At 37.5% G+C, this 25,890-nt stretch overlaps 1 protein-coding gene across 1 annotated transcript; it reads right to left on the minus strand.

The window, feature by feature from the left end:
- Positions 1-3,704: 3,704 nt before the first annotated feature.
- On the minus strand, positions 3,705-13,091 carry LOC114080484 (tripartite motif-containing protein 26-like). Its single transcript, XM_027922098.2, has 7 exons — positions 12,651-13,091; positions 9,584-9,679; positions 9,147-9,377; positions 8,398-8,420; positions 6,483-6,598; positions 4,832-4,864; positions 3,705-4,396 (listed from the first exon to the last, which is right to left on the minus strand). Exons 1-7 carry the CDS (start codon positions 13,089-13,091, stop codon positions 3,705-3,707), a joined length of 1,632 nt encoding a protein of 543 aa, XP_027777899.2.
- Positions 13,092-25,890: the final 12,799 nt, after the last annotated feature.

Raw genomic sequence — 25,890 nt, forward strand, 5'->3', positions numbered from 1 at the left:
CCCTTCTTCTTCAACCCATGGATTTTTAAGTACCTTGATTAATTTCCTGATGTTTGGAATTTTACAGATATTCTAATGTTGTTAATTTCTAATCCAATGTCAATACATTCAATGAGTTCAATCTTTTCAACTAATTGAGGCTTGTCTTAGGGCTAGGAGATGGCTGGTCTTGGTGAATGTTCCATCTACACTTGGGAAAAATGTTTATTTAGTTCCTATTGGATATGGTATTCAACAAATATTAGTTGGATCAAATTGGTTCACAATGAGGGTAAGTGTTCTACTTCTTTGTTTGCACATATTCTATTAATGGGAGACAAGTATTGAAAATCAAATATTGTGATTTTTAGTGTCAGTTTCCTTTTCTAATCTACTAATTTATACTTTATCTACTTTGGAGTTATATAATTAGTTATTTCTATATTTATTACCTATGTCTTTTGTGATACTTATTATCATTGTAGAATGTTCTTTTTTGTCCCTAACAATACTTCTTGTTTTGAAGTCAATTTTCCTTCACAGTAATACATTCAGTTTTTTATGCTTTCTACTTGAATGACCTTTTTATTCATCTTCCAACTTTCACGTTGAAGTTTCATTTTGCATTTCTATTATCTATATCATGTGATCTATCTTGATTTTTATCAAAGTGGTAACTTCAGTCTTTTTGTTGAAATTTAAGTCCATTTGAATTTAATCTGATTACTTATATACTTTTATTTTAGCTTACTATTTTACTATTTATTTTTAAAGTATCTCATCTTTTCTTCATTCTTGCTCCTCCCTTCCTACTTTCCTTTGTTTCAAATAATTTTTATTTTTAGTTATTCCTCTCCTGGATTTTTTCACATATTTCCTTGCATTCATTTCTTATTTTGGTTGTAATAATTAAAACCTGCATCTTTAACATTCCACAAATCTTAGGTGGTAACATTGATCTACAACCAGCAAAATATAGGAAACTATGTCCTGAAGCACTTTGCTTCAAATTACCTGTAATGCAGGACTTCTCACTGAATTGAGTTTTTTCTAAATATGCATTCATTTTGCCTTCTTCCCCCTTTTATTTATTCACATAAATTTGCTAATTTTAGGCATAAAGTTAAACATTGGTAATCATTTAGTATCACAGCTATCACCACAAGCCAGATGTGCTCTTACCTGTTTGTATTCGATTTTCTCCTTTATTCCTAGCCCTATTCCTTTCTGTAATTTTGAATATTCTAGAATATCATATAAGTGCAATCCCATAGTATGCAGTCTTGTATAGCATAATGATTTTAAAGTTCATCCAATGTGTTATACGTATTAATATTTTGTTCATTTTTGTTGCTGAGTATTGATGAAATTCTAATTTACACATTGGTTTACCTATTGAGAAGTTGATAAAAATGGATTATTTCCAGCTTGGGTAAATTATAAATAAAATCACTATGAACATTTAAGTATAAGTCTGTCTATATAGACATGTTTTCTCACCCTTTGGACAAATGCCCAAATGTGGATTATTAGGTTGTAAGGTAAATATTTATGTCAGGAATTGAGATAATGTTTTACTGTTTACTGACTTGTGACATTTTTTCATTTCCAGTAGCAGCACATGACATTTCCAATGACTCCACGTCCTGTTAAGATGCGGTATTATCCCAGGTGTTTTTAATGTTCTCCATTCTAGTTGCTGCGTGGTGGTAAGTCATTGTGGTTTTAATTTGCATTTCTTTGATGATTACTGCTTGGTGAGCACCTTTCAGTGACTGGCATATCTTATCAGTGACTGGCATATCTTCTTTAGTGAACTGTTGTAATAATTAAAACCTGCATCTTTAACATTCCACAAATATTAGGTGGTAATAATGCTTTTATAAAGCATTATCTGTTTCATTATTTAGTTATAAGCATTCTTTATATATTCTGGGCATTTCCATATATATATATATAAATTTTTTCTTTCTATGGTTTGCATATTTTTCCATACCCATGTCTTAGTCTGTTTATGCAGCATTAAAAAAATAGACCAGGTAATTTATTTTTAAAAAAAAATTATTTATTACAGTTCTGGAGGTTGGAAAGTACAAGATCAAAATGCCAGCATTGGTGTCTATTTTTTGCTGCTCTCAGCTTCCACTGTCTGTTTCCATCTGTATTTCCCTGTTGTCTTGCTAAATTCTGACCCTGTTCATTTCTACTTATGCATATTTTGTTTCACATTTATCTCTAACCAAAATCATTGGAACATATTTTGCATCTTTAACTCATAAAATCTGTTCCCTTGGGTCCTGCAAGTTAAACATGAACTGAGATGTAATGGAATATGCTAGTTAGAATTTGTGGCTATATGTTATATGAAAACCTCTGGTTGTAAATTGCTTTGTCCCTGCTATATCAAGAGTTTGACCATACAGTGTTGACAATCCACTTCTACTTGATTATACTGATGAATGTAGACATAGCATACAGTAATTTTGTATTTTTCAACAAAGCATTCTTATACAACTGAATTATCAGAGCTAATTTCTACATCCTGGTAGTAATGGCTTTATTAGAAGAGAAAGAAACACCCAAACTAGCATGGTTGTTCTATCACTGGAACCATGCTCTTAGACTTCCAAGCCTCCAGAATCATAAGCCAAATAAACGTCTATTCTTTATAAATCACCTAGTCTCAGTATTTTGTTACAGCAACAGGAAACAGACTAAGACACTCTCCATTTCTTGAAAGATGAAAAGTAGATTATACTCATATGTGTTGTGTTGTATTGACATTGTGATCATCCCAAGATCCTCTCAATTTCTGATGACTCCCACACCTCCTCCTTCCTGTCACTGCAACTCCCTTCACTGACTAGTACTCAAGCTCTTGTGGAAGAACAGTAGCAACTGCAGAATTTATAAATGGGTGGACAAAGGTATCCCTCCCTCTTTGCATTCTACTTTCCCAATATGTTTAATTGGTTTCTCTTCTGCTAAAATTATCCAGATTTGTTTTCTGCTTTAAGCTACGACTATTAATTTATCTTTAAGCTAAATACTTATTTCTACCATCTCAAAACCCAGCTGACATAAGACATACTCCAAGGCAGTTATTTCCAAAAACTCAGGTATATTGAACTTCACATAATTCTCTCCCCCTTCTTATTATAAAATTTGAAAAAGACACTGTAAATAAATTAACAAATTTCCACTAATACATAATACACCTCACAATGTTTAATCATGAAATGCCTGATCAAGTATGATTTGCATCAAAATATTTACTGTTTTCCCAGCTGCTTAGGAAACTAGCAGAAACAATAATGAGACAGGAAAGGCTCTTGAGAAATCCATATGGATGTTGTAATTAATTAGCATTAATAGTAGAGGTTGCAATTCCATGACCCAGGCATTTGTCCCATACATTTGTCTCAGTGGCAGACAAAGACAAGGACCAAATCAAAGACAATGGAAAAAATTATTAATAATAGCATACACTTTAATAAATACTTTAAAGCAATTATAATCTTTGCACTGCAGATCAAGTATTATCAGTTCCATTTTAGAAACAAAGCAGAGAGGGCAGAATACTCCTGAGGCTACCATACTGTTTCAGTCACCTAAGGGATTCAGAAATCCAGCAGGTCAGTCTAGCCAAAGTAGAAAATTGGGAATGATGTAGAGGAAAAAGAGATAAATGAAAAAACCAAGGACTGTGCCCAGATTATTTCCTCTCAGGGTCTCAGTGTAAGTCTAGATCTCATGCAGTTAAGCCACAAAAAAGGAAAAATTCTCCCAGTAAAAGAAGATGAGAATTCATAGATAAACTCTTGGGTTCTAGCATTTGTAAAGGTGACCTTCCCTCCATCATAATCCAAGGCAATGCCAATCTGCCTTGGACAGTAGGACAGTATCTGGAAAGGTTCAGAGTTTGTACATATAGAGACCCCTGCTGAAGATAGCTGTAGAGTCCAGAATCCCTCCTCAGGGGTGAAGGCCAGGAACCCTCTTCTCACCACTGACTCTCTTGCCACCCCCAACAAGCAGAATTTCGGCCATATTCCATTTTCCTGAGACCATTCTTCCTCCAACTCTTCGCTCTCATTTCTGTATCCAGGAGAACTATATCCATCAGTGATTCCTGTGAACCCACCAAGATAGCTACTGCCAAACACATCTCTGGCTCCACCTCTGTATTTCATTGCTTCTTCTTCCTCCTCTGCTCCCCACCAGATCCTATCCACTTTCACTTCCCAGTACACTTTGCCCCAGGTGAAGCCCTTACTGCCCAGCACACCAGGCTCAGGATCGAATCGCTGACCATGTTGGTATTTGTTCATCCACAAGCCAGTGAATATCATACTTTTCCCATTTGGAGACACTGAGAGGTAGCCATTGGCTGTCTGAGAATTCAGGACGATTCTCACTGTGGGAACAAGGGGAAACAGGTGTGGCATCCTAAAAGGTATTGAAGAAGATCTTTCCCATGGGTTCAGGAGCCCTTCTGACATGGCCTCCGTTGGGGACCAGGGCCTCAGTCCTTGTGCTCATACTTCCACTAGCTCCTCTATCTAGAAAGTGCAGGGAATGTGGGGAGAAAATTCAAGGGCACAGGCAGTGTGATAAAACCTCAGAAAAAGAGAGACTGTGATCATTATAGCTGGGGAAATCTTTCTTTAAATGTTTGTGAGTTTGAAATTTGGCAAGTCAGGTAAAGAATTTAGGTAGATTAGCCACCATGAAGACCTATTTAAAGAGATGGGCCACAAGGAAAAGAGCTTCACAGGGAAACTGCAATTTGAGTTTGGAAAGTTCACTTTGAAGCAAAAAAATCAGAAAATAATCCCTTCCAACTACTTACTTGTTTTATATTCCAGATCCCTCAACAATTTTCCTGGAAGGAACAAAAAGATAGTAAGAGATTCTGACACCACCTCTTTCTAAGTCAAATTCTGTTATTGTTGGCTAATACCACTTTAAAAGGTGAAAAGGAACCATGAAAACTCAAGTGAAATAGAGAAACCTTACCCAGAGTTGTACCTTCAAAAGTGGCTCATTCAAGTACCCATCCCAACATCTGCCTAAAGTGCCTGGTGCTTCATTAAAGAGCACTTGGACCATATTCTCTATTGTTTAATGAGGTCCTCAACTGTGATACCTTAATCATTTTTTCTCTACTCTCAAATATAATTCTGAGATTCATTCTCCCAATATGTTTCTTTTAAAATTTTTATTAGTTTATTTTAATTATATGTAATATTAGGGTTCATTTTGGCATAATTACACAAGCATGGAATATAACTTGCTCTTGTTCAGTCCCTAGGACTTCCCCTTTCCCTTCCCGCCTCTCCTTGTGCCCTTCCCTCTAGTCTTCTACTGATCTTTCTTCTACTTACTTAGTTCTTTTTCTTTCTTTCTTTCTTTTTTAATGGTGCCTTGTGGATATATATGAAGGCCAATCTGTTTTTAAATTTTTTAAATTTCTAATTAAGGTAAAAGACACATGACATAAAATGTATCATCCTTACCATTTGTAAATTTTATGTTTCAGTAGTGTTAAGTATATTTACATTATCATGCAACCACTTTCTAGAACTTTTCCCATCTTGCAAAACTGACACTCTATAGCTATTAAATAACAACTTTTCATTTTCCTTTCCTCTGCACCTCTGGCAATGACCATTTCACTTTCTGTTTCTATGAATTTGACTATGTTAGATATCTCATATAAGTGGAATTATATAGTATTTGTCCTTTATGTGACAGATTGTTCCACTTAACAAAATGGCCTCAAGTTTCATCCATGTGTCTGAATTTCTTTCTGTTTGGCTTAATAATATTCCAAGGTTTTCTTATCCACCAATGGACCCTTGGGTTACTCCATTTCTTTGCTATTATGAATATGCACATAGATATGCAAATATCTATTTGTGATCCTGCTTTCAGTTCTTCTGGATATTTATCAAAACATGCAATGAATGGAGCATACAGTATTTTTTTTCTTTTTGGAGAAACAATCATGCCATTTTCCTTGGCCTTCCAATGTTTTTCACGTTTTAGATAGTATTTTTTGAATCAACTCCAAGACCTATTAACTATCATTCTACCTTAGTCTAGGTATCATTTTTCAACTGTCATGGGAAAGACATCCTGGTTTAGACTTAAATTCCCTCTCCAATATCCCTGCCTGGTATAAGTGACCTATACAAGAATAAGGAATGCTAAAAAGCTAAGGCCAAGTGGGGTGCAGTGGCGCATGCCTGTAATCCCAGTGACTTGGGAGGCTAAGGCATGAGGATTGTGAGTTCAAAGACAGCCTCAGCAGTTTAGCAAGGCACTTACCAACTCAACGAAACCCTTAGGATGTGGCTCAGTGATTAAGCACCCCTGGGTTCAATCCTCAGTATCAAATAAATAAATAAATAAATAGCTAAGGCCAGAATCAAAACCCAAGAAAACACTAAGACAAAGTTTTCTAGGCTCAGAGCCCCTTTCTTCACCCATTCCATTACCATGGAATCCTCTCAGGCCTTTCTCTAATGAAAGAATTTTATCAGAAAATTCTTCTGCTCGCTTTTTGATTGCAGGACTGATGGGCTTTTCAATCCAGAACTTCTTCCGGGGATACCTAGAGCAAGTAGAATCATGGTGGAAACCACTGGAAGAAAGACATGTATGGCCACTGTCACCGCACACAAGGCACACTAGTGACAGCACAATTAGTGAATGCTCCAAGGAGTCAATTCCAACATGAGAGTCAAAGGGTAAAATTTACAGAGTTCTGAAGAAGGGCCACAACCAAAATGTTCTCTACCCATCAATATATCATTTATGTGTGATGTTAAGAAAAGAGAGCCATTTTCTACATTGGAGCTCTTTGAAACATGCTATTAATGTTACAACTTCTAAAGAAATTGCTTGAGGATATATACCAGATAAAGAAAATTAAAGTACCGATTTTAATTTCAGAAAATTTTAAAGCTTTTAATTGAAAACTAAGATAAATTGGCTGGACATGTAGCTCAGTGGTTGAGTGTCTGCATCTCATGCACAAGGCCCTGGGTTAGATCCTCAGGACCACCAAAACAAATACAAAAAAACAAAACCCCTAAATCATTAAAATTAAGATAAAGCTGGAAAGAGATACTTAAGTTAACTATAAACTGAAAGAAATCTGAGGTTTTGATCTTACTATTATATAGGGTTGAATTCAAGGCAGAAAAAAATATTAAACAAGACAACAAAAGGTAGTTTACATTACCTAAGGATTATAATCCACAGTTAAGATATAACTCTTCTTAAAGACCATACAGAAAAAAAATAGCAAAATATAAAATGAAGTGGGGTATGATGATGCACATCCAATCCTAATTACTCAAGAGGCTAAGGCAGGAGGTCAAAATTTTGAGGCCAGCATGGGCAACTTAGTCATACTTTCTTAAAATTTAAAAAAATAAAAAGTAATTCAGTGGTAGGTACAAGCGCCCTCTGGTATCGGTTCTCAGTACTGCAAATTTAAAAAAGAAAGAAAAGAAGCAAAACCAAAATTTACATTGCACATTAAAAAGTCCAAAAAGTGGGAAAGTCTATTAATAGCAAATAACATATTTCAAGGCAAGAAGTATCACCCATTTTTGTCACCCTAGTTGCTTACATAATTACTTGTCTTTAATATGTTTAGTTTCCCCTGACAGGATCTGGTAACCTACCTCATTACCTCCTTTCTACCCAATGTCTGGTCCACAGTATATGCTCAGTATTTGTGAATAGTCCATTATGTCTCTGGAGATGAGCTGCGCATTAGCAAAATGCCTGACTCTGAATCTCTGCCTAAATCTTCTGTGTAAGTTTTGTTGTTGTTCTTGGCAGGGGATTGAACTCGAAGCCTCAAACTTACTAGGCAAACACTATACCACCGAGCTACATCCCCAGCCCAGATGTTAAGTTTTTAACAGACATTTCCTCAGACTCAATGCCAGAGAGTCATCATCCTGTGACACATAGAAGTGTCCTCTTCCTACACTCAGAGCAAAGGAAGCCATCACGACCAAGCAAGGAGGATGATCTGATGGTGAAATGTGTTCTACAGAGTATGGAGGAAACTACAGCCAGAAGTTGCAGCTGAGAACTAGGGAGGAATTGAAAGGAAAAACAGAAACTGAGTTTTAAAAATGGACATAGATTCTAAATATTCTGTAATTCTCTTCTATAACCGCCTCCCATTTCATTTCTACCTCAGCCCACTCCCATCTTAACATGTTCTATGACAATAATTTTTCTATAACTGCCTCTCCAATTCCATGCAATGCATTTCAACTATGCTACCTGAAGAACTTCTAAGAAGTCCTCTTCTAGACCTTGTGAAATTTTAATAAATTAAAAGTAGAGAAGAGAAAACAAAGTGCTTTTTAAATAAGACGCACTTACCTGCTTATTATGTCACTGGGGTCCTAGAAAAGAAGAGAACACAAACACTATCATGGAAAGAATGTCCTCAGGAGCCATCAGCAGTCCCTGTGGGACCCCTGGGGAGCAGGTTCACAACAGGACCATACAGGGAGTTAATGTGATGGGCTTGAAACTGCTCTACTCTCCACTGCAGAAGCAGTTTACAGGGATACATACTTCTCCCTCCTTTCCTCCCTTTTCAGATCTACTTTCTTCCTACCAGGAAAACTTCCTTGATTAATAGATAATAGTCTATTAAGACTCTGTTATCTTCAGGTTAAGTCTGAAATCTCAGCCTGTCTTGGTAGACCTCTGTTCAGTTGGCCCCATCTTACCCACCTCTTCTTCCCTTCAATTTCTTTCTCACTTAAACTTACTCCTCTAGAAAAGTAGCCCCCTCACTCTGTCCCCTTCCTGTCTTCTTATCTATCTCCCTATTCCTATCTTCCTCAGCACCTGCACCCACCTCCCACACAAGTTTATTATCACATTCATTTCTCTATGGCCAAACACTGCACCCACACCCCTTGCCAAGGGAGAGGGGACAGTACAGTCTCCTGCAATTTAGAGCTTATAATCCACTGGCTGGCTGATTAACTTGTTAAAGAACTCAATAAATCAGAGTAAACCCTTGTCTCTCCTCACTCCTCCTCCAAGTCTCTTACTAATGGAGAGGCAACACCAGTTTGGGGCAAAATGATTTAGATACAATTTAGGTGGTCCCTCACCTGCAAAAGTTCCAGTGCTGGCTGCCGAACCTTCTTCTCTAATTCAGAAATCAGAGTCCCAAGCCGGACCACCTCCTCTGAGCCTTTAGTTATATGGCTGCTCCTCCCTTCTGTGAGCTCTTGCTCCATCTCCATTAGCAAGTCCAACAGGAACTGTTCCCTTTCTCTCAAGAACTGATGGCCCTGTTCAAACACTGTTACAATATCTTGCCTGTGGCCCTGGAATTTTGTCTATAGTAAATGTAGAAAGAGAATGATTTCTTCTGGGAGGTCAGAAAACACTAGAACATGTGTAAGATCTTTAGGGATGAGTTCAGAACAGGAATCCCTTCAAACACCTCCCCGCTTCTTAATCCCCTCCAAAATCACACACACCCCTCTCCCACAGAACATTCTCCTTCTGTGTACACAGAACATTCCCTGGAGATTTCTCTTACGAGCAGGGCCTGAATCTCATCTTCTCCTGTAGACTGAAAATTCTGAATTCTATCCCTGTCTCCCTTCAGAATCTTCAGATGATTTAGAATTTTACCCTATGGAAATAAATATGAATAATCTCAAGATTAAGATGAAAATAACATATTGCAAGGCCCTGGGTTCAATCCCCAGTACCACCAAAAAAAAAAAAAAAAAAAAAAAAAGAAGAAAATGACCTAAAAAATAAAAGGGAGATGAAAAGTGATTCCATAGTAAAATCAGATAGCATTTGACCTTATATACTACAATCAAAAGCAATTTCTTAAAAGTAAAATAAAAGAATAATCTATTATTACAACTATTAAGACTTATGGTATAGTTTTTATTCATATTTACAGGGTTCTTTTCCACCAAAAAACGCAAAAAATTTAAATTAAAATCCATTAATAATATGAAAATAGAAGAAAATCAATATAAAAAGTGAAGGAAAGTATACATGCTGTTTTAGCCCATTTTCTATCACTATAACAAACTATCAAAGGCTGTGTTACTTTATAAAGAAAAGAGTTTCATTATCTCACAATTCTGAAGGTTCACAGGCAGAGCATTGGCATCATCCCAGCTCTGATAAAGACCTCATGGTGATGGCATCACAATGGCAGCAGCACATGTGAGAGATCAAATCACCACACAGAAAGCCAGAATTCAGTAAGAGGCTAGTTTAACAAGTTTAGCAAAATTAGGATCTATATCTTAAAAGTCCACCACCTCCCAATATTGCTACACTTGAGGACCAAGCTCGGAACACAAGAACCTTGGGGGACAAACTATATCATATCCTAACACCAAATTATGTAAAGAATGATTTAATTAGTTTTAAGTTTCCTGTGAGCCAAGGAGAAAAGGAAAACAATGAGTTGCATCATTTTTCTTTAATAGACAAGAGAAAATACTCTAGTCTGTCAGCGAAAATGATATTTTCCCTGAAATTAAATTCTGAATGAAAACTTATACTGAAGATTTACACTAGAAACACTATCTTCAAAAATATTTTTAAGATGATTACATGCTGAAGAACACACAATGTGAATCTATATACTTAAGAGGGCTGATAATCTATATTGCTGATTGAGACCTGATACAAATGCCTCAAAAACCAACACATGCAGGTATTGGGATAGACTTATTAGCATAAAAGCTGTGGAAACTGGCAAGTGTGAATATGTCCCCCAAAGCTCATGTGTTGGAAACTTAATCCTGAAGGAGTGTGAAGAGATGGTACTTTTAAGAGGAAATTAGTCTTGAGGGCTCTGCTCTTGTGAATGGATTAATGCCATTTTTTACGGGAGCAGGTTTGCTGTCACTGGAATAAGTTCCTCATAAAAGGGTGAGTTTGGTCTTGCCCACCCTTTTTCCCCCTTGTGATGCTGATGCCTTTATTTTGTTTAATGCAGCAAGAAGACCCAAACTAGAAGCTGGTACCTTGATCTTGGCCCCCAGCTTCCAAAACCAATAGCCAATAAACTTCTGCTCATTATAAATTGCCTAGTTCATAGTATTTTGTTACAGCAGCACAAAGCAGACCAAGACAGAAACAATCAGTTTTATTATCCAAATTCAAGAATTGAGTCACCACCAGGTGTGGTGGTACACACCTGTAATCATAGTGGCTCAGGAGGCTGAGGCAGGAGGATCACAAGTTCAAAGCCAGCCTCAGCAACTTAGTGAGGCCCTAAGTAACTTAACAAGACCCTGTCTCAAAATAAAAAGGATTTGGGATATAACTTAGTAGTTAAGCACCCTTTGGTTCAATCCCTGAGATATCTCTCTCTCTCTCTCTCTCTCTCTCTCTCTCTCTCTCTCTCTTTTAGTACTGAGGATTGAACACAGGGGTCCTTAACCACTGAGTCAGATCCCCAACCCTTGTTTTTTTAATTTTATTTTGAGACAGGATCTCGCCAAGTTGCTTAGGGCTTTGCTAAACTGCTGAGGCACTTTGAACTCTGGAGCCTCCTGCCTCAACTTCCCAAGCTACTGGGATTACAGGTGTGTAATCTAGCCCAAGAACTCTCCATACTAAAATATTTGGACCATCATACCTGTTATAAGGGATGTTATTTAAAAAAAATAACAAGTATTGGCAAAAATGTAGAGAAAAGAGAATATTGATACATTGTTGGTCAGAATATAAATTGGTATAGCCATTTCTTTAAAAAAAGTATAAAGGTTTCTCAAAAACTAAAAGTAAAAATTACTATATTATCTGGCCACCCACTTCTTCATATTTATCCAAAAGAAGTATAATCATAATCTCCAAGAGATATCTTCATTCCCATGTTCTCTGTGGCATTATTCACAAGAGCCAAGACATGGAATCAACCTAAGTGTCTACTTATGGATGAATGGATAAAGAAAATGTACCATATGCATACAATGAAATATTAATTAGCCTTAATAAAGAGAAAATCCTGCCATTTATGATAACATGGATGGGCTTGAAGGACATTACACCCAGGGAAATAAGTCAGATCCGGAAAGCAAATATGACAATATTCCACTTGTACATGGAATCTAAAATGGTCAAACTCATAAGCAGAGAACAGAATGATAGTTGCCAGAGGTAGGTGGAGGAAAAATGGGAAGTCAAAGGGATCAAAGAATTACAACAAGATATATAACTTCTGGAGATTTGTTAAATACCATAATGTCTAAAGCTAACAAAATTGTGTTGTCTACTTAAACTAACAAAATGGGCAAAACACATGATAAGTGATCTTATCCAAACACATACACACACACACACACACACACACACAAATAAATAAATAAATAAATAAACCAATGATAATAAAGGGGACATAAATAACCTTTAGGAAGTGATCAAATACGTTTGTAGCCTTGATGTTGGTGATTTCTCAGATGTACACTTATCCCCAAACTTATTGATTTATGCACACTGAATATGTACAGCTTTCCACATGTCAATCATACCTCAATAAAGTGGTTTAAAAATTTGACCCTATCCTGAAGGAATGGTAGAACTTTCTTGGCTACAAGAACAGACCTGTGTTTCAACCAGATTCTTACCCGATAAGGCTGTGCAGCCTTCTCCAGAAGAACAGCAGCATGGTGCCTGTGCTCCCGAGACTCCCGACACATCACACACAGAATCTGCTGGTCATCTTTGCAGTAGTAATGCAGCTTCTCCAGATGTCGCCCACACAGCTTCTCTGCCCTTTGCTCAGGTGATCTTTCCTCTCTGGGTTGTCTCTCCTCATCTACTTTCATCCTCCAGATGTTCTCCACCAAACTGGCCATCTGCCATACATGGCGGATATTCTCTTTCTTAAAAGCTGTCTTGCAGAGAGAACAATATAATGGCTGCCTAGAAGATTCACAGACCTTAATGATGCAGTGATAGCAAAAGACATGACCACAGTCAATGGTCACTGGCTCTCTCAAGTAGTCAAGGCAGATGGAGCACAGCACCTCATCCTCCAGGTTTCTCAGAGGGGAGGCAGCAGCCATGATCACTATGTTCAGGACCTGCAGAGTTCCCTCTTGAGGTGGGGAATCACTTTCTAAGAAGACGAAGATAAAATGGAAGCTGTGGGTTTAATAAACATCAAAATGGAAATGTGAGAAAATGTTTTTTATTTTTTTATGTTCAGATTGTTCCCCACCTTTTTTCTCAAAATCCAAAGCTCCTTCCAGAACACTAGTTAGGACAAGTTCTGGCCTGCAAACTTAGATGTTACACAGGCAGCTTGTTCTGGTGTAATATTTCAAAGGAAGATCAGATACTAAGAAAGTCAAGGCTCCTATGTTTTCTCTTACATGTAAAAGCTAAAAAAAAAAAAAAAGAGTAAGAAGAGGGAGTGAATTTCATGAAAATAGAAGGGAAACAAGCAGTATAGGAAGGGGAGATAATGAAAAACAAAATTGGCAGAATTATATTGTTTTTATTGTGTGCCTGTACAAATATGTAACAATGAATCCCACTATTATATAGAATTCTAATAAGCCAGAAAACCCCATTTCTAAAAATAAAATAAAATTAATAAAACCTAGAAAATTATTGACCTTTGAAATTCTATCAAGGTTCTAAAATCATGTCATTAGAAACTCCAGAAGAGGAAAAAGAAATTGGTAAAGAAAAAAATATTTAAAGAAGAATGGCTGAAATTTCCCAAATATGACATGACCTAAATTTATGTCAAGAAGTTTAGCAAATGCCAATTGACAATTTGGTCAATTGACAATTTCTAGGAAAAGCACCTGAGATACATCAAAACCAAGCTGCTACAAACCAGAAACAAAGAAAAAAATCTTGAAAGCAGACAGAAAAAAATGGCATTACATCAAGGGGGAAACTATTCAAATGTTATTTTCTATTCAATCATATTTCTCATTAGACTCCACAGAGGTCAGAAAACATGGGAAAATTATAAACTGCTGGGAGAGAAAAAAAATGTAAATTCAGATTTGTGTACCAGCAAAAATATTCTTCAGGAATAAAAGCAGTTTCAGGTAAAGAAAATATGTCACCAGCAAACCTGCTATAAAAGAACTGCTAATTGAAGTTCTTCAGGCTGTCCACAAATGATACCAAAGGGAAATCTGGAACTTGAGGAATGAAGGAAGAACAACAAAAGTGGTTAAAATTTGCATAAATTACCTATTTTATACCTAGGAAGTTCTTTAAAATATTAAGGACTATTGGAAGCAAAAAAAATACAACATAAAATCATTGAGATGATGTTCACATATATGAGATGTAATACAGAAGACAACTATAGGAAAAGGGACCTATGTAGTTGTAGGGCTTCTACATTTTACTTAAAGTCATAAAGTCTGAAAGTATACTATGAAAAGTAACACAGAGACCATCTATTAAAAACCATCTATTATAAATGCCAACAAGGAAATTAACTTGAAATACTAAAAAATAAACCAAAAGAAAGCAGAAAAAGGGGAACAGAAAGTAAAAAAAAAAAAAAAAAACAGGATGAAGAAGAAATAATAAAATGGTGGGTCTAAATTCAACAAGATCAATAATTACATTTGAACTGGAGGTGTAGCTCAGTGATAACATGCTTAGTGTGGGAAGCCGTTCTCGCACGTGATTGGGCACCTCCCTGATTGGGTGTGAGGCGTTCTGGCTAAACTGTGTCGGAACTATTCCCCACCCTCTCTAGGTGCAAGAGCCCATCCGTGTGGGGGTGTGACTGACCATTGACCCTGAGACCAATCACTGACCCTGACCTTGGAATGCTGTCCCCCTCGACCTTCATTGGATGGAATTTTCCCCTGAATTTCTTGTTCCCCAATAAAAGGCCACTCCCTGGCGTGCTCTCTCTGTCTCTCCTGCTAGTCTGTGTAAACCTCGGTGCCCCACCGGGTGGCTCAAGGCAGGAGCCAGAGGGGAGAGCCATCTCAGACCTGGTCAAGAAAAAGTTAAATTGAGTTTTGTGTGTTTATTTTGATCTCACTAGTTAACTTCTATGCTACGAACCTCTTGTATGAAGCTTGCGTGCTGGTCGCACGGTGGAGCTTAGTATGTGCAAGACATGGATTCAATACCTAGCACTAATAATAATAACAATAATGATTATTGTTATCATTATGAATGTCAACTATTAGAACATACCTATTAAAAGATGAAGGTTGTTAGATTAGTTTTTTTTAAAAAGACCAAACTATTTTCTATCTCCAGAAAATCCGTATTAAACATATTGATATTATAAACTAAAAATTAAAATACTAGAAAATGATGTTAGAATTTAGATTTATCCTTATAAATTGTACATCTAAAAAAAAAAAAAGCTTAAAGCTGAAGTAGCTATATTTATAAAGTAAACTTAGGACTGAGAAATCTTACCAAGGGTAAAAAAGTCTATTACCTTATGATAAAATGATCAATTTCCCACAAAAACATTGTTATCTCAAATGTGTATGCAATTAACAACAGAGCACCAAAACTCATGAAGCAAAAACTGATAGAACTGAACAGGGGATATAGCCCAGTGACGGAATACTTGCCTCATATGCACAAGGCCAGACCAGAAGTTCAATCACCAACACTGCAAACACACACACACACACACAGGAAAAAAAAAAAATCAGAATTGACTTAATCCAAAATAGACAAACCCAAAATTATCTTGGAGATTTCAACTCTTTTCCCTCAAAAATTGAGAAAAATCGGTAAAAAATCAATATAGATAAATTTATGAAGACCTAAACAAACTATCAACTAACATAACCTAGACATTTACAAAATATTGTGCCCAATAAAAGCAAAATACTTTTTCTTTTCAAAATCACCTGGAATAGTCACAGAAAAGGACCATATTCTGGACCATAAAGTAAACCTTAAACAATCTTACAAGAATTAAAATTATAGCAAGTATGTTCTTAAACCTTAATGGAATTAAACTAGAAATAAATAACAGAAAAATATTTAGAAAGTCCCCAAACATTTGTAAACAAGACACTTCTAAGTAAGTCATGAGTTGAAGAGAATCATGAAGGATGTTAGAAAGTGTTCTGAACTGAAGGAAAATAAAAACACAACATATAAAAATTTGTGAGATGCAGCTAAATTACTATTAGAGGGAAACTTATAGTATTACAAACCACACTCAACAAAGAAAGGCCTTTAATCAATTAACTAAGCTTTCATTTGAGGAAAATGAAACAAGAAAAGCAAATTAAACCCCCAAAAGGTAAGGGCAGAAAATAAAGATAAAAGAATAAATTAATAAAAATCAAAAGCAGAAAAACAATAGAAAATTTCCAGGAAACTAAAAGGTTATTCTTTGAAAAGAGCAATAAAGTGACAAACCTCCAGCCAATATAACCAAAAAAAATAAATAAATAAAAGCATAAATTACAAAAGGAATGAAAAAGGAGACATTACTAAAGACCCTCTAAATATTAAAAGGATAATAATATTAAAAAGAACATTTTGCCTATATATTCAACAACTTAAATGAAATGAAAAAAAATTCCTTTAAATATACAAACAACCAAGGATCAATCAAGAAAGAATAGCCTAAACAGTCCTATTATCCATTAAAGAAATCAGAAAAGTATATTTAAAATTTTTCCACACAGAAAACTCCAGGCTCATATGAATTCACTAATGAATTTTACCATGCAATTAAAGAAGAAATAATGTCAATTTTCCACAAACATTTCCCTACTTCTCTTCTGAGTCCATCCATACCCTGACACACAAAAATAGTACAAAGATAGTGCAAGAAAAGAAAACTACAGATGGCAATTCTTCATGAACATTTCTTAACAAAGTAATGGCAAATTGAATCCAAATATTTATCATGACCAAGTATAGTTTATCCAAGACTGGTTCAATCTTGTAAATGCAAAAATTGTAATTCACCACATCAACAATATAATTAAGAACAACAGTGTATGGTCATCCCAAAAAGTGCAGAAATAAGAAGTTTTTACACAGTTCCACTTCTATTTATGACTATGATTAAAAACTCATAGTCAATTAAGAAAAAAACACCCTCAAAATAATAAAAGGGAGAACCATCATCAAAAATAATGAAAAAATATATCTCACAGCATACTTAATAATGAAAGACTAAATGTTGTTTCCCCTAAAGTAAAGAAAAAGACAAGAGGGGGCTGGAGTTGTGGTTCAGTGGTGGAGCACCGGCCTAGCACATGTGAGACTCCGGGTTGGATCCTTAGCACCACATTTAAAAAAATAATAATAATAAAGTAAAGGCATTGTGTCCATATACAACTAAAAAAAAAAATTAAGAAAAAGACAAGAATGTTTATTTGTCCTTACCATTTCTTTTCAATCTCAAACTAAACATCCTAGTTATTGTGCTAAGGCAAGAAAAATAAAAGGCATACAGATTGGAAATATTCATTGGAAGTATTCATTTACAAATAATATAATTGTCTACATTAAAATTCTAAATATTCTACAAAAAATAGTAATAAACAAGTTTAACAAAACCACTAAACACAGAATCAGTATTTTAAAAATTGTACTTTTCTATACAAAACAAGTGAAAGTTAGATATTGTAATTTTTAAAAACAGCATCATTTACAATAGTAGCATAAAACATGAAATAGATAAATTTTATAAAATATGTAAAAAAATCAATCAATAAAAATTTTAAAAATAAAAGTTTTAACATGTCTCAGTTGAAGTTCTGAAGAATGAGAATATCCTCCCCCACCACCCCACACCTGGTCTCTAGATGTTTGCAAAACTGCCCTGAATAACCCTGGGAAGACATATACCTCCACATTCCTTATTTAAGGCAATGGGGAAAAAAATTATCTTAGTGATGGTAATATATTCTCTTTGTAAACTGTCATCCTCCCAACATCCCTGAAAGTTAAAGCACCATCTCTATTTATTACAAGATATAATCAAGTGAGATTGCAAAATTGTGAGAATTCAAACAGCCACTAAGGGTAGAAGCCAGAATCGGTTCTCCAGTCTGGTCTGTTCCTTTCCACAATTTGCCTCTCAGCCCTGGAGAGGCAAAATAAGGGTGAGTTTGGGGGCTATCCTGTTCCTTAACTCTATCATTGCCACAATAAACTGGGATTTTTTGTTGTTGTTGTTGTTCTAATGGGCAGTTTTACTTGGCATGGTGAGTGCCTAAAAGTGGTTTGAAGGTGTCTTCAGATATACTTTTATATTTTTGTTTTGGTCTTTTGGAGTGAGTGACAACTGGCATTGAAAACAACAACAGATTTGTGCAATGGATCCTTCGGCTCTTTAGGTTAAACTATGGAAAAGGCCCAGGAGGTACCATAGTAGGGCTGTTCTTAGGACATCAGTTGGCCTTAATCCAGCCCTGAAGCATGTCTCCCCCTCCACATCTCCCTAAAGGGGATAATATTAATAATCCCTGTTCTAAGAGGGCTGCAGAAAGGATTAAATGAGATCAGGTAAGTGAAGATCATTTTGCAAGGCAAAATGCCCTACAAAATGTTGTTTTTTTTTACTTCCACCACAATAAATCAGAGCAAATGTATTGTTTTCAGCTGACATCCTGAGCCTCATGGGGATCCTTATTTTGTCCCCTATATTTATTTATTTATTTCCGCCACACTGCCCGCTCAGGCCTGGTCTGCCCTCCCTCCGCCAGCCTGAGACAGAGGGACCGCGTGCTTGGTACCAGGGCTATCAGGGACGCCCTGGGTCGGTCACTCTGCAGAAGCCTCGGCGATCACTCCAGAGCCCTCCAGGACAGCCCCGACCCTTCCTGCGCCTCCGCGACCCCAGGCCCTTGGGTCCACCGTTTGGTCCCTCTATGAAGCCTCCACCCCCTCATGCCAGGAACCGCAGCCGTTGCCCAGAGCCCCGCGCCTGGGCCTTCTGGCCCCTCGTGCTCGGGTCGCCTCGGAAAAATGCAGGTTGGCTGCGCCACAAGGGAATTAGTGGGTTAATATGTTTTTACAGTAATTGCAGTTTGTACCGTGTTGTGACGCTCAACAGTCCAGTGAAGGGGGACACAAAGGCGCTAGTAGTCCCATTTTACTGATAAATTGAGGACAAGGCCAGTAACCCCGCCAACACCAACAAGCCAAGATGGCGGAGCTCGAGAGGCCTCTGATGGCTGTCAAGGGGAGCCCCGCGGTTGCCCACGCCCCTGGCCAAGCCTGGCTTCCCGCACCAAGGGTCAAGTGGAGTTAGATTCTGTGGCAGAGGTTTTGTTTATCTAGTGTTAAGTGTTTCGGCCTGTTGAGGGCCCCCGAACCTGGATGGTGGCCGCTTCGCGGCTCCCTCATCCTCCTCCGTGTCCCCGCCTTCCCTCGAGGTGGCCCGTCCCGTCTCCACCTCCCTCCGCAGCCCCGGCTGCGGCCATCTCGCCCAGTCCCGGGTGCCGCCTGCGAGCGGGCCGAGCGGGGCCGGGGATCCACGCTGCCCACGACGCCTCCTCCGGCGCGGGCTGAGGTGAGAGCAGGCCTGGTCCCCGGCCAGCTGGCGGCCACGACATGCACCTGAAGATGAGCAGGGAAATCGCCCGGCTTGCTGAGGTGAGGGGCGGGGCGAGGATGGAGGCTACCCTGTGCGCGCCAAACCGGCTCACCGCCACCTGGAGGGCAGCGAGCCCTGTCCAGGCCAGATCACAGTCTGCGGTCACCACCTCAGCCGAGCTGCTCCCGACAGACTCTTGCCTCCCGCAGCCAGCAGCCTTCTGCCAGGCACTGAGGGTCCCTCAAGCCTGCCGCCACAGTAGCTGGTGGCCAGCAAACTTCCAGCTGATTGGCTCCTCTGCAGTGACGCTCATTGGGCTATTTCCCCCGCCTTTTCAGACCATGGAGCTGCTCATTGGGGGACTCTTTTGGCTCCGCCCATGCGACCCAGCCAATCTGCCTCAAGAGCGGGGAAAATTGAAAATAACTTAAGAGTTCAGGTTGAGTGTTCTCGCCAGAAGTGCCAGAGGTGGTGGTTGGGCTCTCCGGAATTCCTGGAGAGCTCTCGAGGTTCGGTGTGGGTGCTAAACATAAAGTTCGTTCCTGCTTGACAAGTGGCTCTTGAATTGTGCCCAGCCAGACTGCGGCATCTGCCATTCTCAACCATTATTTCCTTCTGCCTTTTTGAAAATTCCAAGTGCTTCTCTCCTACTCCCCTACCTACCAGCCCCCCCTCCACCAAACTTTTGGAGAGGTCATGAGACATTGGAGCCCCTCAGATTGGTGGAACTGCCCAAATCTAACACAAAGAAGGGAGAGCTAGAGGGGAATGCAGTGAGAATAGAAAAGGAGACCTGTGCTCCAGCTTGTCATATAATAGAATGAGGTAGATATCTGGAAACAAGCCTCGTTTTCAAGCAGACATGAAACTGGAGAGCCTGAAGATCTAATAGGGACACAAAAGCATAGTTGTCTGGCTCAAAGACAATTATATACATTGGTATCCTAGAATTTTTATTTTTTTTTTATTTTTTCATTTTATTTTATTTTTTAGACAGGGTCTCTTGATAAGTTGCTAGGGCCTCACTAAATGCCTGAGGCTGTCTTTGAATCAATTCTCCTGCCTCAGCCTCCTGAGCCCCTGGTATTACAGGCATGAGCCACCAAGACCAGCTAATCCGAAAATTCTTGCCCCACATTTTCCTTAGAGTACCAGTGGAATGGGATGAACCCTTCTGGGACACACCTCAAGTGCCCTACCTCCTCCAGGTGCCGCAGTCTGGCTGGGTACAAATAACCGGGAGGTCACAAGCCACTTGTAGATTTAAGCACGAACGAACTTTATTTCCGAACTCATGCGAACGCCACCCACGGGACCCTCCAGGAACTCCAGGCGAGCTCAACCAGAACTCAACGGGAACTCCGCAAGAACTCTACGGGAACTCAACCATCCTAATGGCTCGCTGGCACCACCTCTCAACCACTCCCCCTGGCAAAACGCCAGGCGCCATCCCAACTCGGCTGCGGCTCTCAACATCCAGGCATGCCTACAATTACCACCCAGTCAGTCCACTTACGCTAGGATGAATTTAATAGGTTACAGCTTTCTCAATCCAATTGTTTCACCTCCAAACATTCCTGCATTAACACATGGGTTTAGGGGAACACCTCATATCTAAAGCAAAACAGAAAACAATTCCATTTATATTAGCATCTAAATAAATCCTCAGAAATGAACCTAACCAAAGAGGTGAAGATATTTACACTGAAAACTAAAATATATTGCTGAAATTAAGTAAGCTCTAAATAATTTTTTAAAATCTTTTTATTTCATGGATAAGAAGACTTAACCTTGTTAAAATGTCAGTGATACCCAACATAATCTACAATTTCAATGCAATCTATCAAAATTTTCACAGCCCTTTTCACAGAAATGAAAGAGCAGATCCTCAGATTTATATGGAATTGAAAGGAACCCCAAATAGCAAAAACAAACTTAAAAAACAAAACTAAAAGTGTCACACTTCCCAACTTCAGATCTTATTTCAAAGCTACAGCTATAAAAATAATATGGTACTGGCATAAGGACAGACATTTAAACGAGTGAGGTAGAATACACAGCTGAGAATAAACTTTGACACATATTGTCAAGTGATTTTCAACAAGAGTGACAAAGCCATTTACTGGGAGAAAGCACAGTCTTTCCAAACAAATGATGCAGAAAGAACTGGATAAACACATATAAAAGAATTATATTGGATCTTAACTTTACATCAAAGCCCATTTGAGCTAAAATTATGAGCTAAAACTACAAAGTACTTAAACTAAAACATTGGTGAAAATATATGGCATTGAATCTAACAACAATTTCTTGGATATGACATCAAAGGCACAGGCAAAAAAGGGGAAAAAAACAGATAAATTGAGCTTCATCAAAGTTAAGAACTTTTGTGTATCAAAGGACACTATTGAGAAATCAAAAAAGAAGTGTTTAGGTGGTAGAAAATATTTGCAGGTCATAAATCTGAGAAGGACTTAATATCCAGAATACATAAATAACTCCTATAACTCAACAACAAAAAGGCAGCACAGTCAAAAACAGGAAAAAGACTTTAATAGACATGTCTCTAAAGACATATAAATGGCCAATAATAACATGAAAGGATTTTCAAAATAAAGGAATACAAATTAAAATCACAATGAAATACTTCTCTACACCTACTAAACTGATCAAAAATTTTTTTAAATGGGAAAATATCAAGTATTGGTAAGAATCTGGAGAAATTGGAGCCCTCGTTCATTGTTGGTAGGAGTGTAAAATTGGTGCAGCCACTTTTATACTCCTTAATCACTTTGCTAATTCCAATCACTTTGGCAATTCTTTAAAAAGTTAATCATAGAACTTCCATGTAATCCAGCAATTGCCCCATAGGTCTATGTCTAAAAGACTCAAAAGCAGGGATTGAACACCAATGTTCATAGCAGTTTTATTCACAATAAGTAAAAAGTGTAAAGAACCCAAGTGTCCATCAACAAATGAATAAACAAACTCATTCATATGTATACATGAAATGGAAGGCTATTCAGGCATACAAAGAATGGAATTTTAACACATGCTTCAACATGATAGACCTTACAACAAAGCCCATTTGAGCTAAAATAATGTCTCCTTGAAGACATTATGCTCAGGGAAATAAGCCAGATGTAAAAGAACAAATATTGTAAAATTCCACTCACATGCATTCCCCAGAATAGGTATATTCACAGTCACAGGAAATAAAATAGAGATTGCCAGGCACTGGAAGCAGGAGAAAAAAGAGTTGTCATAAACAGAGTTCTTGTTAGAGAAGATGAAAATATTTGGAATATATATATATATATAGTGGTGATGGTTATGCAACATTGTGAATGTTAATGCCACTGAATTGTATGTATACTTACTCTTGGTTAATGATATACTTAATGATAAATCCAGTGTATTTTAACATTTAAAATGTAAAAAAAAAAACCAAAATGTATATGTATTTGGTCATTATGTCACAACTTACTCCAAATCAAGAAATAAATAGAATTACTGAAACAAAATATGTTGGGTTCTATGTATGTTAGTACAAGCTCTAGCAAGCCCAAAGTACTCTGTAGTAATTTTTAAAGAAGCAAGGTTTTAGAATAAAGGTCAATAGTTAGAATTGAGGTTAATGATGACTATGGTAGTCATTATTGTTCACAATTAATTTCTGGCTTTCCACTGTCCCTTTTGTGTGACCACGTGAGTTACTTTGGCCAACGAAATGTGAGCAAACCCTAGTGTATGTTGCTTCTGGACTGAAGCTTTAAGAGTCTCTCTCTCTCTCTGTATCTTTGTCTCTTTCTTTGCCATTACAATCAACAAGATTCCAAATAATTAGCTGTTCTGTCATCCTAGATCCCAATTTAACTACAAACTACAAAGTTGCAGCTGATCATGAATAAAGTATCTGTGAGAATATACCTTTAGTCTTTCAGCTACTGATATTGGGGTGTTTCTACTGCAATAGGACCTAATTTATCCTGACCCTGAAATTACAGAAATCATAAAATCTACTTTTTTCTTCTTTCTTTTTCTTTTTTCTTTTTTGCCTTTTTAGTTAACATGAAAATAGAATCGATTTTGATATAATTATAAAAGCATGGAATATACCTTGTTCTAATTCAGTCCCCAGTATCTCTACTTCCTTTCCTTTCCTCCACTCCCTTCTCCCTTCCCTCTATTGATCATTCTGTCATTTACCCATAGTTATTTTTTACATTAATTTATTGTGGATGTACACAATGGTGAAATTCATTGTGATATATTCATATATGTTCGTGGGAAAGTTATGTCAGATTCATTCCACTGTCTTTTCTTTTCCTATCCCCTATCCCTTCCCTTCATTTCCCTTTGTCTACTCCACTGAACTTCTTTATGCCCCACCCCAATTGTAGGTTAGCTTCTACGTATCTGAGAAAACATTCAACCTTTGGTTTTTTGGGATTGGTTTATTTCACTTAGCATGATAGTCTCCTTTATCAGCAAATGTCATAAAGTAATTCTTCTTAATGACTGAGTAATACTCCATTGTGGATCTATATCACATTTTCTTTATCCATTCATCTGTTGAAGGGTCTTTCTTTTGCTTAAGAAAAGCTACTTTCTCATTCTTATAATCATTGTAGTGGATTATTACAATGAAAAGATTAAAATTATCAGAAACAAAAGGTACATAGGGACGTGGGGATATAGCTCAGTTGATAGAGTACTTGCCTCGCATGCACTCTTCCTGAGTTTAATCCCTAGTACCACACACACAAAAAAAAGGTACATAGGACAGAGTCCAGCACACCAGTTTACCACTTGTCCTCTCTGGATAGATTGATTGATAGATAATTGATTGATTGATTGATAGACCTAGCATTTTATTATCCCAACAATGATGTATGACAACACATAAGGAGTATTGCCAACCAAGAAGTCCACCTGAATCTTTGATTTCCGGGGTGTTTTGTTGTTGTGGTTTCACTGTTGTTGGTTTGTTTATTGTTGCTGTGACACTAGGAATTGAATCCAGGGGTGCTCTGCCAATTGACACAAATTTTGACCAGTGTCTAATCAAATGCATGGCTATCACACTCATTGGTAAAACTCTTAAATGGATTAGAGTCTTAGAGGAAGGTTTCAACTAAAAGATGATGCCTTGTAAATCCTTTCAATTCCATGAAATGGCTCAGGAAAAAGAGACTGGGAATGTAGCTCCTCCAGAGAAGCCTAATGGGCTCAGTCCCTGGAATTAAGCTTCACATTAGAGAAGGACATGAGATTGAGAAAGCAAAGAAATATAGCAAATACTACTATACTATCTAGTAAAGAACTGTTGGTATGGTTATTGTCACATGGAGATTACAGACATAAAATAGATTTTTTTTTAATTACAAGTTTTTGAGAGTTACACATCAAAGGTCTACTAACCTAGATTTTAAAACAATAGTTTTGAGACTTACATTGACAGATGCAAGAGCTTCTAAGTCCCCAAGCGAGAAATATTCCCCCAAAGAACTGTGAACTTGCTAAGGGTCAGGTGTACCAAGCTAGTCAAAGAGCAGAACCAAGGCCTTGAAAAATAATGGACTAGGAAACCTCTCATAGAGATCAGAATTGGGACCTAACTGAGAAATATTCCCTATGCCCAGAGTGAGCCTAGAGGGATTTCAGATTGTGTAGCAATTGGTTCTTTATGGTACACTCTGGTCAGTTCTCCAGCTCTATATGTAGTAGTCAAGTTTTTTGTGCATTGACCCACATATTTCCCATCCCATGCCTCAGGATTCCCATTTTTTTTCAAACAAGGACCCAATTTTACCATAACAGACATGGTAATATTGAGAATTCAACTGTCTCTATATTTCAACTTATCTTGTCATTAAGCCCTGGACCTGGCCCTCAGTTTTATCTACCTTCCTGCTGCAAGAGATAAGGCCATGGGTTCAAACCCCAGCCCCTACTAACAACAAAAAAGATATATTTAGGTAACCTTAAAAAAAAAATAACTAACTATCTTGAGGAACTGTGGAGCTGGGGTGGTGCTGCAGATGTTGCCAAGATGTCCTCTGACTTTTAAACTTAATCTTTGACCACTGATTTATTACCTTTAGTCTTATTACACTCCGTAGTACAATAATTGCTTACATATTCAGCCCTACAATTGTATTTTAAAACATAATTCTATTTTGTCTTTATTTTCAGATGATTTTTTACATTGTATCCACTGATACATTTCCTTCCTCTGGTACTTTATCCCAGTTTACTGATGCTGGAAAATTTAACAATTGTGTTCCTAACTATGCAGTGGCTATCATTGTTTCACCTACCACCAAGAATGAGGAAAG

The sequence above is a fragment of the Marmota flaviventris genome, chromosome 6 (genome assembly GCF_047511675.1).
Source record: "Marmota flaviventris isolate mMarFla1 chromosome 6, mMarFla1.hap1, whole genome shotgun sequence".
Lineage (NCBI taxonomy): Eukaryota > Metazoa > Chordata > Mammalia > Rodentia > Sciuridae > Marmota > Marmota flaviventris.